This window comes from Aotus nancymaae, unplaced genomic scaffold (assembly GCF_030222135.1).
Source record: "Aotus nancymaae isolate 86718 unplaced genomic scaffold, 86718_ANA_hifiasm-v0.15.2.pri h1tg000025l, whole genome shotgun sequence".
Lineage (NCBI taxonomy): Eukaryota > Metazoa > Chordata > Mammalia > Primates > Aotidae > Aotus > Aotus nancymaae.
In genome coordinates this window covers 12,171,173-12,188,612 of record NW_026988438.1, presented here as the reverse complement: position 1 = coordinate 12,188,612, position 17,440 = coordinate 12,171,173, and the positions used below count along the sequence as shown (strand labels likewise).

At 35.9% G+C, this 17,440-nt stretch overlaps 1 protein-coding gene across 6 annotated transcripts in view; it reads right to left on the bottom strand.

Annotated features, from left to right (window-relative positions):
- The window catches only part of COL28A1 (collagen type XXVIII alpha 1 chain), a 201,272-nt gene that overhangs the window by 69,793 nt on the left and 114,039 nt on the right, over nucleotides 1–17,440 (bottom strand). For all 6 annotated transcript variants that reach the window (XM_064380376.1, XM_021674199.2, XM_021674202.2 and 3 more), the window contains 6 exons: nucleotides 17,040–17,108; nucleotides 10,908–10,979; nucleotides 10,078–10,146; nucleotides 7,604–7,675; nucleotides 3,633–3,701; nucleotides 2,556–2,624 (listed from right to left, as the gene is read on the bottom strand). In XM_064380376.1, coding sequence (XP_064236446.1) covers nucleotides 2,556–2,624; nucleotides 3,633–3,701; nucleotides 7,604–7,675; nucleotides 10,078–10,146; nucleotides 10,908–10,979; nucleotides 17,040–17,108 — 420 coding nt within the window. The remainder of the gene's footprint in view (nucleotides 1–2,555; nucleotides 2,625–3,632; nucleotides 3,702–7,603; nucleotides 7,676–10,077; nucleotides 10,147–10,907; nucleotides 10,980–17,039; nucleotides 17,109–17,440) is intronic.

Below are 17,440 nucleotides of genomic sequence, written 5' to 3'. Positions count from 1 at the left end.
AGGAAACTTTAACAACAGGCAGACCTTTGTTTTCCAAGAATGGAGAAAGAAAGTAGCAGGACTCTTAAGAACTTTCCTTACATGCCAGCAAACTTGGAGATCAAACTGCCATTATTCCAAGTGAAAACACTGCCCAAAGTTCAACTCCCAAAACCTATTCTCAACTCTACTCCAATAAATGAATAATTGATTGGAAATGGGAAAAAAAATTTACATACTCTTTAAGCAATCAGAAACTTTATTTTAAAAACCATGAATGCAACAGCTGTTTTTTTTTCCTATTAAACTGAAAGGCTGTTTTTATGTGGTTAACCTTCTTAAGAATGATCGTCTTTAGGAAATACGTGGCCACTTATAAAAATTTAATGTACTATTCATCATCAACAAAAACTCAAGGTGATGTTTTAAAGTTGAATGAGAGAAAGGAAGCCCATGGTCTTCAGGACAGCTAAATATTGGTGAATTCCAACTACAAGAAACTGGTTACTTCTCAGAACCAATTGTTTATACTATTCCAACCACATTTAAGGTTAAAGCTCTAAACATTCACATATGAAACTTGTCCCAAAATAAGTTTTCTACTTATCTCCATGTTTACACAAGGAGAGGGCCATCAATAAAATAAAGCAGTAACTGCTCCCTGGTTGAGTTAAAAAGAAAAGAAAATTGGAATCAAAATTTACTTTTCAGTTTTTATTTCTAAGGCCCAAACTTACAACAACTTATCAGCAGCTGCTCTTGTTTAACGTCTGACACCACAGTGGAGGGAAAAACCATGAAAACACTCACAGTTTATAAACATCCTTTTTCTAGAGATCTTTGTCCTTGCTTCTGCAAAAATTTCAGGTAGCTTGTTACTTCTGTTATTAATAGGATATATCAAGGAGCAAGAGGAGGTGCAGATATTTATTTTGGATTCCTTACTGTATTTTTATAGATGGAATTTTGCCACTTGGCTTTTCTGCACTGGATTCAAGGAAATGTCCTACAAAGTGATTTACTTCAAAGTATTTCTCTCATTCGATAGAAATTAGGGCAAAAATAGAAACCTAGTATTTTGCAATCAGCTTTAGGTGGTGTCTGGGAGATCCCTGAAGTATTACACAAAATGAAATTAATGTGCTAAAACTTCCACCAGACATTCAAAGGTGTGTATGACACTCCAAAAATTGAAAAACTAATGAACTAGGGAAGAACGACAGAAAGAGTATCATCAGAATCCAAGGGAGTAGCAAAACGCTTGGATGAAGAGGCAAATATCTTTAAATACCATCACCTATGATACCTAATAATCATCAGCAGGGAACAGGTGGGGCCTATAAACTCTGACAGCACATTTAATTGGATTGTATTCCTACTGCAAATAGAAGTAGAGAGAGAGAGATGTATAAATCATGAATTGTGACTTCACAGCTATCAATTTATTAAAATTGTCATGCAGAAGTAATTGATCAAGGTCATATCTGTCGTTTTCACACTAGAAAATTTGCTCTTGTCTCCTTGAGTTGTCTATATAGCCTGTGTTTCTAAAGAGACTGGTCTACATAGTTTGGGCTACCTTGGGATCTGGGGGAAGCAGATGAACAATTTGTCCAAGTTTGCCCAAGATTTTCCCAGTTTTAGCCCTGAAAGTCATGCGTTCCAGGAACCACTTTAATCCTGGGCAAACCAGGGCAGCTGTGACTCTAGCAGGGAGGACTGACTGTTAAAGCCAGAAGAACAGGGAGGCTCAAGATTGTCCCTTTACTTTTAATAAGAACCACTCCAATTTATGTCAGTTTTATATAACAGGTTTTGCATCATATTTTATTTAAAAGATGACTCCATGTTTTCTTCTTTTAACTTTGAGAGTCATCAATTTAGTACTTGAACCTTTTTATCTAGATGAGACAACTTAATATGGGAGCATATAAGCAAGCTTCAAAGCTATGTAACAACATGCTATTGATTTAAAAAGTGCTAATTATGGGGCCCTGAAGCCTGTCTTCATAAACAGATCTGCTGGTTGATACCCAGGAATGTTATAAATGCTAAATTTTGCTGTGATGCTGGGTATAGTGTGAGAAGGAAAATGGTGCTTCGTTGCCATGAAAAACCACATATGATTACAGAAACATAGTTTCTTCTTAATTATTTGTATTTCCCTTTGAAATAACTCCAAACTATGAATAATCAAAGCAGGAAATTTTTATTCAACAAAGCTTCCAAGCACAGATGATTTTTTGGACAATGTTTTGCAGAACGGATACTTTAGGCATTAACATGTAAATGAAGAAGCCAGAGGCCATTTAATTCCTTGTATCACAGACAGTGCAAAAGAGCATTTTCAAACAATTATCTAATAAGCAAAAATTTAACCATAAGAGCTACTTTTCCCACATGCATGAAAAATAACGATGTGATTGCTTATTTTTTTTAATAAAAGGGAATAGCTATATTCTTACATTTTAGTTCATCAATGTAGACTTTGCAAGTAGAAAAATCAACTTACGCATTAAATCTACCTTCGTTTATTTCAAATACAGAAAAACAAAAAGAACATGAATAAAGCATACCTTTGGTCCTCGAATAGAAAGTCCAGGTTCTCCTTTAAATCCAGGCATCCCAGGTCCTCCTCTATCTCCCTGTACATTTCAAATGACATTTCACAGGCTACAGTTGTGCAGGAAACCACATGACACATAGCAAAAAAAGAGCATTGACCACTCTGTAAAGAGCTTAATCTGTCCATCTCTGACCCTCAGATAGTATATTCTTCATATATATTTGAGGGGAATTTCAAATACTAAGTAAATAACACCTGTCAGTAAAGACTATTACTGCTGTTAGGAGAAAGTCCATTGAAATAATACGAGGCAATTCAGACTCAAATATTTAAACTTTAGGTAAGAATGGCCATTCCTACAGTCTAAATATTTGAGTCTGAATTGCCACATATTATTTCAATGAACTTTCTCCTAACAGCAGTAATAGTCCTTATTGACAGGTGTCAGTGAAGGCCAGGTGCAGTGGCTTACGCCTATAATTCAAACATTTTGGGAGGCCAAGGCAGGTGGATCACTTGAATCCAGGAGTTTGAGACCAGCCTGGCCAACATGGCAAAATCCTGCCTCTACTAAAACTACAAAAATTATTCAGGTATGGTGGCTCACCTGTAATCCCACCTACTTGGGTGGCTGAGGCAGGAGAATCACTTGAGCTCAGAAGGTGGAGGTTGCAGTGAGCCAAGATCGCACCACTGCCCTCCAGCTTGGGGACAGAGTGAGACTCTGTCTCAAAACACCAACCAACCAACAAACTTGAGTGGGTATCTCTTCTGCTAGACTCTTCAATTATAAATCCCAGTGGATTCTTCTGAATAAATGTACTAAATTCTTACCTGCATTGGGGTTTAGGATTTGGAAAAGGTAAAGAAGGGTAAAGTGACAAGCTTGGGACTAGGAGCACAAAATCTGGTTTTAGTCCTAACTCTGCTGCTGGCTGTAGTTTGCTTACCTGTGAAGTTTCAGAGTTGAACTAAATCATTTCTAAGACTTTTCCAAAACTAAAATTCTAGTTCACTGGTACCATGATTTTTTTTCTCCAACTGCCAAAGGGTCAAGAAAAAGAAAATAATTCCCAAGAATATATACCTTTGGCCCAGGTGGTCCAGGAATTGATGTTCCAGGCATTCCAAAAGGGCCCATAATGCCCGGTTCACCCTTAAAAACAGCAAAATGCTCAGTTCATTTCAAGCAGAGAAAGCACACGTAGAGACAATATTAAGAAGAGTATAGAAATGTCTGCAGATTTTTAAATAATATTATGACCTCTACCTGCTTCAAAGACCAATGTGAAAATAATTTAAGCATCTTTTGCAAACCACTGCTAAAGTATTGACTAGTAAGATTTCAGTGCTTTCAAATAAATACATTCAATTAATTACTGAAGGTTAAGAAAAGTTTATCTCTTGTGTATCCTTTTATTAGCTAATAAAAATTATGCAATTCATGGTGCTTCCCTTTTGTGTTGTATGCTGGGAAGTTCAGAGAGAAATTTTTTTTTCAATATAACAATTATCTTCAGCAAATGTTCTAGGGTATACTTCTAGGTTATAACTCTTTTTTCTTTGTTGTTTTATTTTAATGGCCCAAGGTATAACAGTCTTCCATTTTCCGTTATCTCACATCCTTTTTGAGAAGTAGAACCCCTAGGGGCTGGGCGCGGTGGCTCACACCTGTAATCCCAGCACTTTGGGAGGCCAAGGCAGGCAGATCACTGAGGTCAGGAGTTTGAGGCCAGCATGGCCAACATGGCAAAACCCTGTCTCTACTAAAAATACAAAAAATTAGCTGGGCATGGTGGCGTGTGCCTGTAATCCCAGCTACTCAGGAGGCTGAGGCAGGAGAATTGCTCAAACCCGGGAGGCAGAGGTTGCAGTGAGCTGAGATCGCACCACTAAACTCCAGCCTGAGCAACACAGCAAACTGTTGTCTCAAAAAAAAAAAAAGAAGAAGAAGAAGAAGTTAGAATGCCTTTGATTTTTAAAAATGATATTTTTAATAGAAAATTTAAAACATTTGGTGGGAGAGGTATCTAATATTTAGTTAGAGTCTCAAAGACTCAATCTAGAGCAACAGGTAACTCTTCTGTTCCATCTGGATCTTAGACCAGTGATTCTCAAATTTTAGAGAGCAGAGAAATTATCAGGAAAGTTTGGTAATGTGTAGTCCTGGGTTCAAACTCCAGAGATTCTGATTCAATAGATCTAGAGGCCAGGGCCCAGGATTATTAATTTTTATTAAGCACCCCTAGTGAAAAACACTATTCCAGAGCAATTGTCACTGTCTACCACAAGGCGTTCCAAATGACTCACTGGGATATAAGAAGAAAATATTACAATTTATCTCTATATTTTTATCTCATTTATTAACATTTCAATTATTTATATAAATTCATATTAGTATTATAGTTTATTAATAAAAATTACAATTAAAAAATTAAAAATCTGTGGAGTGTGATCAAAATTTTACTGGAAGGATTTACAATCAAAATAGTTTGGAAACTACTTCTCTAGAGTAGGCAGGCCAAATCCAGCCCATCCCTGGTTTTATATAGCCTTGAGCTATGAATGGTTTTCACATTTTCAAGTGGTCATTATACAAGTAACTACATAATATATTCGATTTTGCCTCTTGAGCCACAGAACCTAAAATATTTACTATCTGGACCTTTACCCCCTCCAAAAAAAACACAAAAACCCACTGTGGAGATGAGTCATGGAAAATAAGCTATTTCTATGCTATGTCTAAACCTGACCCTCTAGGTTCTCAGACTGCTGACTAATCTTGCCTCTGCCTGACTCATGTCCTTTGAAAATTCAATCGCATGAGCTTCCTATTCAGTTATGCTGCTTCCTCCAGCAGGGACTCATCAGTCATACTCAGCAGTGATGACCCCTGCCCAAGGCCATATTCATCTGCAGAGCTGAGGCCTCCCACTATATTGATTAGCCAATACAACAAACAAGCCGAGCACACTGGTCAACCGGGACCCAGTTCATGCCATGGCATGTATGTGCCTGTCCTTAAATCCAAACCTGGAAGGCAATGGCACAGGACACAGGAAGAACTGGGAAACACAATAAACCCCCATTCAAGCTTTGACAAAGGAACAGTACATGAACCCATTAAAATTCTTCACTAAAACCAAAGGAAAAGCAAAATTATGTCTCTAGATTTAATTTGTTCTACTTTTTTAAAAAAAGAGATCAATTACTTTTAAAATATGAAAAGTATCATGGAAAGTATACAATTCTCTCAAAGACCCTGTATTAAGAGATGATTATGCTTTATCATATGGCAATTCTTCACCTTCATCTTTAAAAACAGTTTTATTTCAAAACACAGAAAACCGTTCACTTTGAAATAGAGTAGGACATAAAGAGTAATCTGTTATTAATACTAATGCGACACATTTGTTACATAGTGGCACTTCTCATAATGTGCTTCTTGAACTCCCTGGAGCACAGGGCATTTACTCATGAGAAGTACAGATTCCTGGGCCCACTCACCTACTGAATCCAGATAGCTGAGGATGGTAACAAGAAATTTGGATTTGTAATAATCCCCAGGTGATACCGATGGGCAATGAATAAGTTTAAGAGTCACTGGTGTACAGGCGATGTTTTATTTTGTACCCGATCTTACCTTGTCAGCACCATTTTTTTAAATTTGCAATTCCATTACTGGGTATATACCCAAAGGATTATAAATCAGTCTATTATAAAGACACATGCAGAAATATGTTCATTGCGGTACTGTTTACAATAGCAAAGACTTGGAACCAACCCAAATGCTCAACAATGATAGACTGGATAAAGAAAATATGGCAAATATACACCATGGAATACTATGCAGCCATAAAAAAGGACGAGTTCATGTCCTTGCAGGGACATGGATGAAGCTGGAAACCATCATTTTCAGCAAACTGACACAAGAATAGAAAACCAAACACCACATGTTCTCACTCATAAGTGGGTGTTGAACAATGAGAACACATGAACACAGGGAGGGGAACATCATACACTGGGGCCTGTTGCGGGGTGGGGGGGTTGGGGAGGGATATCAGGGGGTGGAGGGATGGGGGGATAACATTAGGAGAAATATCTAATGGTGATGACAGGGGGATGGATGCAGCAAACAACCATGGCATGTGTATACCTATGTAACAATCCTGCATGATCTGCACATGTACCCCAGAACTTAGAGTATAATAAAAAAAAATTTGCTTTTTAACCATCTGGTCCTAAAATACACTCCTTGTCTCTTTCTTACAATTAATATCTTCCTAGAGACATGAACTCTCTTAGGTTTGCAGTTTCTGTTTCCTGACACATTCAAATGACCTTAATGGTGGGTCTCTGAGGCCAAGTCAGGACACCTGCTTAATTGCTAGCCTCACAATCTCCTTCACTTCTTCCTCTGCATCCTGTTACGGACAATTTACCAGGACATAGATCCTGTACTTTCCATTTCACTATACTGATTTTTTTCTCTGAATAATTAGATGTATTGAACACTTACTATATACCAGGAAATGTGCTAAGTCTTATTAACTCTTTTAGTCTTCACAACAACCCTGTGAAATAGTACATATCATTATCCTCTTTCTATAACTAAAGTGACGACTGGCTCCAAAAGATTCATGGCACAGCAGAATGCAATAAGCCTTCTGAAGAAGAGCCTTCATCATCACTGTGTTGCCTCTCAGTCTCAGGCTTTTGGGTTGTTTAGCAAAGTGAGATTATGAAGAACTGATTATCTCCTGTAGTCCCAATTTTATCCCAACTTCTGAATATTTGCTTGTTGCTAGAGAGGACTGACAGACAAATTAGAAACATAAATATTTCTATGAGTATTACATATTTTATGCAATCTATTCCATTCTATTATGGTCTGAGAATAGCGTGTTTTCTATAGTTTTTTTTTTTTTTTTGAGTTTTTGTTATGTATTTGTTGGAAAAGAAACAAGGAATCAAATTTTCTGGGAAATCTAATACTCTATTAAAACCAGACGCAAATACAAACTTCTCAAAGCCTAAGTCAGAATACAAGAAACATACCTTTGGTCCTTCGGGCCCTGGAAGTCCCCTCTGTCCTTGATTTCCTTTGCTCCCTTTCTTGCCTTCATCACCCTAACAAAATAATTATGAAAATACAGATATTGTATTATCAACCTCCCCTAACCTAGTAAGGGCTATAGCAGAGCCAGATTCTCAACTAATACCAATTTAAAGTGGTGTGCCCTAAGCACAGCTCTGTTGTGAAGGATTTGTCAATGTTCTTGAGGAGATTACATGACTGCAGATTGTTCATCCTTTACTATTTATTCAATATGATTTGGTATTTTTAAAAATCTAAGTTCTGTATCTTTCTTTTGGAACTTTTATTTGAATTTATAGCTCCTTTGCACCCTTGGTCTATTAACAGATGGCTCTGAAACATTCACAGTTTCAGAAATGAGAACTATCTATGCTTTTTCATGCTGTTTTTCCATTTATCTATTTCAGGTTTACAACATGAAATGAGACATTTTAAAAATCACAGCCCTATTTCTTCCTCACTGGGGAGTCTAATTCTTTCCCCCAAAAGAGACCAATAGTTTTATTGGCAGGAAGATACTTGAGCATTAACCTGGAACAGAGCTAGAAACTGCCTACTGGCTGTTCCCCAGCATGGTTGTGTAAAACAGTACGCCCTCAAAAGAATTCCTTTACCTTCAAAACTATCTTTCAAGTAGGGTTCAACTTCAATGCACCATATCCAGGGATGTAGCTCAACAAATGAAAATTCCATGGTCTGCAGCTGAGGCTATTTAAATATTTGTGATATAAATGACTATACCATGGTTTTTAAAGTTGAGCAACAGAATCACCTGGAGGGCTTGTTAGAACACAGATTGCTGGGCCCTCCACCCAGAGTCTCTGATTTAGTAGGTCTGCACTGAGGTCCAAGCATTTGCATTTTTAACATTCCCAGGTGATGCTGATGCTGCTGGTTCAGGGACCGCATTTGAGAATCACTGGACTATATACTAAGATCATCAGCAAAGCAGGCAGTTCACTAAGAGGTGACCTCCTGTAGAATCCACAGAGGTTTCCATGGTCCACACTAATGGACAGCGAGACACCGGTGTAAAAAACAAAAACATCAACAACAAAAGCAGTTGAATATCCAAGTATCTTATTTTCACTTACCAGTAGAGACGAAACTCAACCACAATCATTTATTTTCTTCCCTCCATTATCACTAATTTAAGTTATTGACCTAAATCACCCCAGAAATCAACAGCAGGAACCCAGTTAAATGTAATAAATCACCAGCACTGAACCATGGTGTGCCTGGGCTATGTAACATGTTCCTACCACTTTTCTCCAACAGCCTTCCATAAGCCACAAGTGACCTCAAGCCACAAATCCAGTAGCCTCTCCTTCCAATGCACATTCTCCTTACTTTATAGGTGGCATCCGATACCACCCATTGCTTTCATCTTGAAATCCTTTCCTTAGCATCCCTAACATGCTACCATTCTGCTTATTCTGTTGAGTGCTCGTTCTCCAGCTACCTCACAATGTGGGGCTTAAACCTCAACTCTCTTCCTTAGAGACATCGTTTATTCTCATAGCTTCAAATATTAACTCCGAGTGCCTATTTTCCAAAAGCACATCCTAAAAATATTAGTTCTCCTGAATGTTAACAGACTGGCATTTCTAAAAGTGTATTTTGCATCATGATGTTATCCCCTCCACCTCACCCAAAAAGGATCCCAGAGTCTGGTAAATCAATAAATAAAAATGTTTAAAAGTCTACAGATATATTGAAATTTCATATCTTCATATTTAGGATTAAGGATTCAATTTTAGTGAGTATTTTCACAAGACATCAATTACTATTTTAGTTGAATTATGAATAGAACACTAGTAAGAATACAAATTTTACATTTACTTGTATATAATCCACAAAAATCTTTACATGGGAATTGATAAGTGCACATAAAAACTGTAGGAAGATCTGGAATCTTAGAGGCTGTAGATTATGTTACTAGTGGTGTTATCCTACTGATGAATTTGTATAGTCTCATCTTAACATACAAAGATGTTATTAAACTAGCATTTCTACAGAGTTTAAAATAAATTTATGCCAAGTCATGAAGTGAAATGTCCATTTAACAAGGTGATATTTCTTATTATTGTGTGAGATTTTATAAAGAAAATTTATGGACTGTCAAATCTCAATGACATATCTCAAGGTTTCTTTTCTTTCCTATGTGTTTTTTAAATGTCGACCTGACCATTTATTGAGAAAACATGTGTTGAACTCTTCTATATGCTGGGGCTTACGATAGATGTTAGGAAAATAAAAATGAATTATACATGCTTGCTGTCTTCCAAAAGCTTCCAAGATAGTATTCATACTTCTAAGCCAGACACAAACACATTTGACATAGTAAGAATAACAATCAAATTTCTCCTAAGTTGGCTCCTCAGCATGAGAACCAGAACACAGGCTGCTTCCTCCAACACTGTCATTTCCATACCTTGGGGCCAGGCTGCCCTTTTCCAGGTGGTCCTTCTAGGCCTCTTGCTCCTGGAAGCCCCGCTTCTCCCTAGAGGAAATGACACTGATGTTTCAGTTGACCCTCCAGCAGACAGACAGTATGTCTCATCCCACCTTGTCTCCTTTTATCACCAGTGGATTCAGCTGAAACTCTCCGAAACACACCACACCTTCGCTCTAGTCTCAAAATCAATTTGGAAGTTTATAAACTTAAAATAAAGTAACATCAAACTCCAGTTTAACTCAGAGCAGCTGGAGTATCATGAAAAAGTTTAATTTCTCAGCCAATTTCCAAAGCAATAAGCTCATTTTCCTTTGGCTCTTCATTCACATTTGGTAGGTTTTTTTAAAAAACAGGGAAGACCTTCAGCCTTTCCATCTGCTGTTTTTTGCTACTTTTATTGAAAAATGAATATTTCAAATGTCAACTCAAAATATTTCAGGAAATCTTTACAATGGCCTTATTTCCTGAATGCATTTACAGACTCTCCTCTTGGGGGGTGGGGATGGGGCGGAGGGAGCAGTTTTCTCTTAAGTTTAAATTAATGTGCTTTCTAGATATCCTGAAGAAACTAGGCCATAACCAAAACACCAGAGAGAAGGCAGAAGATGTGAGACACTATTTTAGCCTTTCAATAGTCCACTGCTTCTATCAGGGATAAGTGAAAAGGGACATTTGGGATTGCGAGATTTTTTTCTCTTAAGGAGACTAAGTTTTTCCTGGATGGTTTGATTCGAGCTCCCACAGGATCAAGATACCAGCTTGCTTCAATAGTTCTTACTCCAGTAATATGAAAAACTTGGTGTTACCTTCTTCCCTGCAGCTCCATCTTCTCCCGGTACTCCTGGTTGTCCTGGGAGCCCTATTGAGCCTGGCTCCCCCTGGTGGATGAACAAGTATTTTATTTCCCAAAAGTTCAAGCATCTATTCGGAGGTACTTGCAATTGGATGTATCTTACAGTGTTTGAGAAAAGCCTCCGAGAAATCTGATTAGTAATTAATGCTAAACTATTTGATCTTGAGAAGTTACTTAACATCTTTAGGCCTTAGTTTTCATTCTATTATTATAGGCTGAATTGTGACCCCCAAAAGATATGTTGACATCCTAACTCTTTGTACCTATGAATGTAACTTTAATTGGAAACAGGGTCTTTGCAGATTTAATCAAGTTAAGATGAAGTCATTACAGAGGGCCCTAATTCAGTATAACAGATTTGGCTCTGTGTTCCCACCCAAATCTCATTCAAATTGTAATTCCCTGTGATGAAGGTGGGGCCTGGTAAGAGATGACTGAGTTATGGGGGTGGACCTCCCCCTTGCTGTTCTCATGATAGAGTTCTCATGACATCTCGTTGTTTGAAAATGTGTAGCATACCCGCCTTCAATCTCTTTCCCTCTTTTACTCTGCCATGTAAACATATGCCTGCTTCCCCTTCCCCTTCTGCCAGGATTGTAAGTTTCCAGAGGCCTCCCCCAAAGCCAAGCAGATGCCAGTATCATGTTTCCTGCACAGCCTGCAGAATTGTGAGTCAATTAAACCTTTTTTCTTTATAAATTACCCAGTCTCAGGTAGTTATTTAAAGCAATGCAAGGACAGACTAATACAATGGGTAGTATAAGCAGAGAAAAATGCCACTTGGAGGCAGACACATAGAGAGAGCACCATGTGACAGGAGAGGCAAAGACTGGAGGAAGCAGCTGCTAGGCAAGGCATGCCAAGGATTGACAGACATGCCCAGAAGCTAAGATGAGACCAGGAAGCATTCTCTCTTACAGGTTTTGGAGGAAACATAGCCCTGCAGACTGATTTTGGACTTTGTCTGAGACAATAAATTTCTGTTGTGTCAGTTTCTAAATTTCTGTTGTCTCAGCCACTCAGTTTCTTGTACTTTCTTACATCAGTTCTAGAAAACTAATATAAGAGTGAAATAACAAATTTGTGCCCTAACACCACTTCCAGCTCTAATATTCAGTAATTCTACTTGCTTTCAAGTTAATTTATGATTAGTAATAAATCCTTTAAAATGTTCAGGAAAAAAAAATCCTACTTTCAAACAGTTTAAAGCATCTTTATGGCATTTATTAATAGCAACAAAATGGAAAATAATTGAAAGTAACTTCAACTAACCTAAGCAAGCCAGTGAAAAAAAGCACAGTAAATCTAACAATAAGTAGAAGGAAGGATAAAGATGAGAAAAGAAAATAATAAACTTGAAAACAAAAAGTAAGAATATTCATAAAATTAAAAGGTAATGCCTTTTTAAAAACTAATAAAAGTAAATAAATTTCTAATAGAAATAATTAGGGTTTTTTTTAAAGACACCAATAAATATTAAAAATGGAAGATATAACTATATGTATAGTAAAAAATTTTTAAGTCATAGAAAATTGGTGATAATTTTTAAAAACATATTGGAAAACAATAATAATCTTTGAGAAAAATATGAATTATATAATGCTGTAAAAAGAAATGAACAAGCTAGATAAACCAATACTATTAAATAAATTGAGTCAGTGATTAAAAGTCTCTACTTCCTCTCCCTCCAAGATCACAAGCTTAGTTTTACAGTCAAGACTTACCAAACTTTTAAACTTTTAAAGTACAGTTATTTCCTACCTTATACAAACAGTTCTAAAAAACCTAGAAAAACAGAGAAGTCTATCTAATTTATTTTATGAGCCTTATAAAGCCTTTTTAGAAAAATTATACAATGGCAAGACAAGAAAACAAAACCATAGACCAGTCTACCTATGAAACATAGCACAATTTAAGCTTCTAATCAAATGCTATAATTTCCCCCAGTGCCTACATAAAGCTTCCAGGTCATAACGCAGGGATTGAGAAACCAGGGAAAGTTCAGGCATCTCTCCGAGGAGACAAACATATGTGTCTGGGTAAGTCAAGGTATCAAAAGTTCACAAGGCAGATAACCAGAAAAAGTTACACAGAGAAAACTGTAAGTATCTTCTGAGCATCCAATTTGATTATTCAGTTGAGTACTGCTCAGCACATGTGTATGAAGAAACTACCCAAGGCCAGGGAAACAACCAACTTAAAGGATTAGAGAAGTGACATGGAACCAGGAATAGTGCCTATTTCTACTGGCAAGAAATAAAACCTCACAATTCTGAGGGCATAGATTGGAGTTCTAAAAAGGGTCTTGCCTCAACAGTAGGGAAAAATTAATCCTAGACTAAATGCTGCTGTAGTCTTACTTAACAAATCTTAAAAGCAAGACCAAAATGGGTCAATCTGTTTTCAAGCAACTAAAAAACATTCAAGAAGAAAGCTCAAAATAGAGGAATGCAAAAATATCCAACATGCAAAATGGTAAAATTCACAATGTTGGGTATTCAATAAAAAAGTATTCAGCTGGGTGTGGTGGCACATGCCTGTAATCCCAACTACTCAAGAGGCTAAGGCAGGAAGACGGCTTGAGCTCAGGAGTTCAAAGCCAACCTGGTCAATACCTTTTAAAATATTAATATTAATAATAATATTTAATTTAAAAATAAAAAATAGGCATTAAAAAGGCTGAAAAATATAGTACTTTGTGTTGAGAAAAATCAATCAATTGAAACTTAGCCAGAAATAACACCAGTAGTAGAATTAGTAGGTAAGAATATTAAAACAGTTATTATGACCATATTCCATACAGTCAAGAAACAAGAGGAAATCTGAAGCATGTAAATAGAGACAAGAAAGATATAAGAAGGATACAAATTAAAATTTTAGATTTAAAATTATGATATATGAGATAAAAAACACTGGATAGAATTAAAAGCTGATTAGTGTCATGGAAGAAAAGATTAGTGAACTAAAACATATAGCAATAAAAGCTATCCTAAATTAAACACAGAGAGAAAAGAGACTGAAAAAAAATGAGCAGAGCATCAGTGAATTATGAAATAACTTGAAACATCCAAATATCCTGGCCAACATTTCGAAAACCCATCTCTACTAAAAAATACAAAAATTAGCCAGATGTGTTGGTGCATGCCTGTAATCCTAGCTACCTGGGAGGCTGAGACACTAGGATCACTTGAACCCAGGAGGCAGAGGTTTCAGTGATCCAAGATGGTGTCACTGCACTCCAGTCTGGGTGAGAGACTCAGTCTCAAAACAAAAATAAAATCCAAATTTAAGTAAAATTGGAGTTCCTGGGGTAAAGAAGTGCTATTTCAAGAAATACTGGCCAAATATTTTCCAAATGTGATGAAAACTATAACCCATAGATCTAGGAATATCAGTGAACCAAGAATATCAATGAACCTCAAGCACAAGAAACATATCTAAGACACATTATAATCAGACTGCTCAAAACCAGTGATGTAGAGAAAATCTCAAAAGCAGCCAGAGGTAAAAAAGACATGTTATGTAGAGAAACAAATAGAAGGATAACAACAGATTTCTCATCAGAAGTAATGCAAGTGAGAAGGCAATAGAACAACATCTTAAAAGTATTAAAAGGAAGAAAAAGCAACTGCACATTATAATTCTATAACCAAAAAAAATAATAAGGAAGTTTTTTTTGGAAGTTGATTTGGCAATTTCTTGGAACACTAAATGAATAGCTACCTTCTGACCTAGCCATTTCACTTCTAGGTGTTTACCCAAGAAAAATAAGAAGAAATATCCATATAAGCACATATATAAATGTTCATAACAGCTTTATTTATAATATTCTAAATCTGGAAACAAAATTTTTATCAACAGGTGAATGGATAAACAAATTGTGGAATATCCATATAATACAGTACTATTCAGCAATATGAAGGAATGAGCTGTTCATATATCTGCTATAACATGGATCTTAGAATGATTTTGCTGAGTTAAAAGAAGCCAGAAAAATATCATATAGTATATATTTCCATAAAAATCTAGAAAATGCAAACTAGTGTATGATGACAAAAAACAGATCAACGGTTAGCAGATAATTGGAAAGCAGATCTGTGGGAAGCATATTAGTGAACATAGAAGAAGTTATGGAGGGATAGGACAGATAGCAACTTCTGAGGGTTACAGAAAAATTTATTATCTTGATTACAGTGACAATTCAAAGAGTATATATATATATATATATATATATATATATATATGTATCTCAAAACATCAAATTGTATACTTTAAACATGTGTATTTACTATATGCCAATCGGATAATATATAGTTATTAAAACAAATGTAAAAATCCTAAATAAAAGATTGGTCAGTTGAATGATTATCATAAAAAAGTACACATAATATATTGAGTCTATCTCAAGAATGCAAGAATGGTTTGACATCTGAAAACTCTGTGAATATGTGTCATATTAACAAGCTAAACGTGGAAAACAATACAATTATCTTAGTAGATGTATAATTTGATAAAATCCAGTAATCATTTATATTTAACAAGTAACATTTGGTACAACCAAAAAAGAAGGGAACTTCCTTAACCTAATAGAGGGTATCTATCAAAAACTTTCAGCAAATGTGACACTTAAGAGTAAAATTTTAGAAGCACTTCTTTTGAAGTCACTTCTTTTAAACATTGTACAAGTGATCCTAGCAGTACAAAATGATAAAAGTAAGTAATAAAAGAAGAGCTAAAAAAGAATAGGTAAAACTTTATTTTCAGACAATATGATTGTGTACATTGGGACTGAAAAAGTAAGAGACTCCACAAATAATGAGAGATGTCACAGGGTGGCTGGATACAAAATCAACATGCCAAAACAAAATGAAAACTTCTCCTATAGACCTATACCAGTTAATTAAAAGATGTAGAAAGGGAGGCTAAGGCAGGAGAATTGCTTGAACCATGGAAGTGGAGGTTGCAGTGAGCCAAGATCACACCACTGCACTCTAGCCTGGACAACAGGAGTGAAACTCCATCTCAAAAAAAAAAAAAAAAAAAAGTATAAAAAGGACAATTTACAATTACAAAAATTTCTACAAGGTACTTGGAAATAAATTTAACTAAAGTACAAGACCTTTATGGAGAAAATTACAAATATTTTTCTGAAAAATTAGAGCTTTACTCTATGGTATGAAAGACTTGCTATTTAATCTGTAGATTCAGTGCAAACCAAATAGGGTATCTTGTTAAATTTGACAAGTCAACCCTAAAACATGTATCTTAGAGTCAATATTAACTAAGAAATAAGATGAGAATATTTTTCCTTTTAGATGACAAAACATATTATAAATCTATTATAATCAAGACAAGGTAAGAGTACTAAGAGATATACAATATCCTTGTATATTGCCTCTCTGCAATTGATAGGTATATAACATATGTTTGCATACATATGTACACAGAGGCATATATTACATATATGTATAAACATATATGTCAAACTTGGCACTTAGTATACTGTGTAGTACATGGAAACCATGTAAAAATGGCAGCTATTATTACTATATTAATATATTTTTATTTTTTGTAATGCTGTGTTTATATATGTAACATGTATATTCTCCTTAGAACTACATCTAACATATTCTTCTAATACTCAAATGCTCATAAGAATAGGACACTGACAACAGAAAAATGGTGAAGCTGAGTGCTCAACATGGCTCTCTGGCTCCTATATAACTTAAGAATGAGTTATAGAAAGCGTGAAGGGTAAACTAAGTATTCGTTCATTATTCAGCAGTATTTATTGAGACTCTATCATGTCCCCAAAGCTGGGGATTTTATAATAAACCAAGATAAACAAAGTTCCACCCTGGTGGAGTATAGATTTTAGAGCAGCACTGTCCAAGAGGAATATAAAGCAAGCCATACATGTAATTATAGCTTTTGCAGTAGTAGTAGCCACACTTAAAAAGTGAAAGGAACCCGTTATATAGAGTTAAATAGCACATGCAGGGTCTATACTGCAATCGGATATAAAAGAAACTTTACATAATATTACATAAAGTAACATATCATTCCTTAGCAGCAGTCAACTCACCTTTGGACCTTGTACTCCAATTCCCACTGGTCCTCGAGGGCCTGCAGGTCCAATTTGGCCTACTTCTCCCTAGTAAGAAAAGAAAATATTTTAATACAGCAGCAAAGCAAAAATAATATATTCCGGCTGTTGATCTCCTAAAACCTGTCTTATACCAACAATGTAAAATAGTTTCATGTACTCAATTCATATATATTGCCCGAAATTCCTTCAGATGGATGGATTTTAACCAAATTTGGAATGAAAAATATACATATTTGATGTATATATCATCTGACTTAAAATATAGGCCATATAGCATATTCAAAATTGATTTTAAGGAGCCCTTTATGGAGGGCATCTGGAAAAGATAGGCAGTTGTATCCTAGAACAACTAAAATTGGCACAGGAAAAGCCAAGGT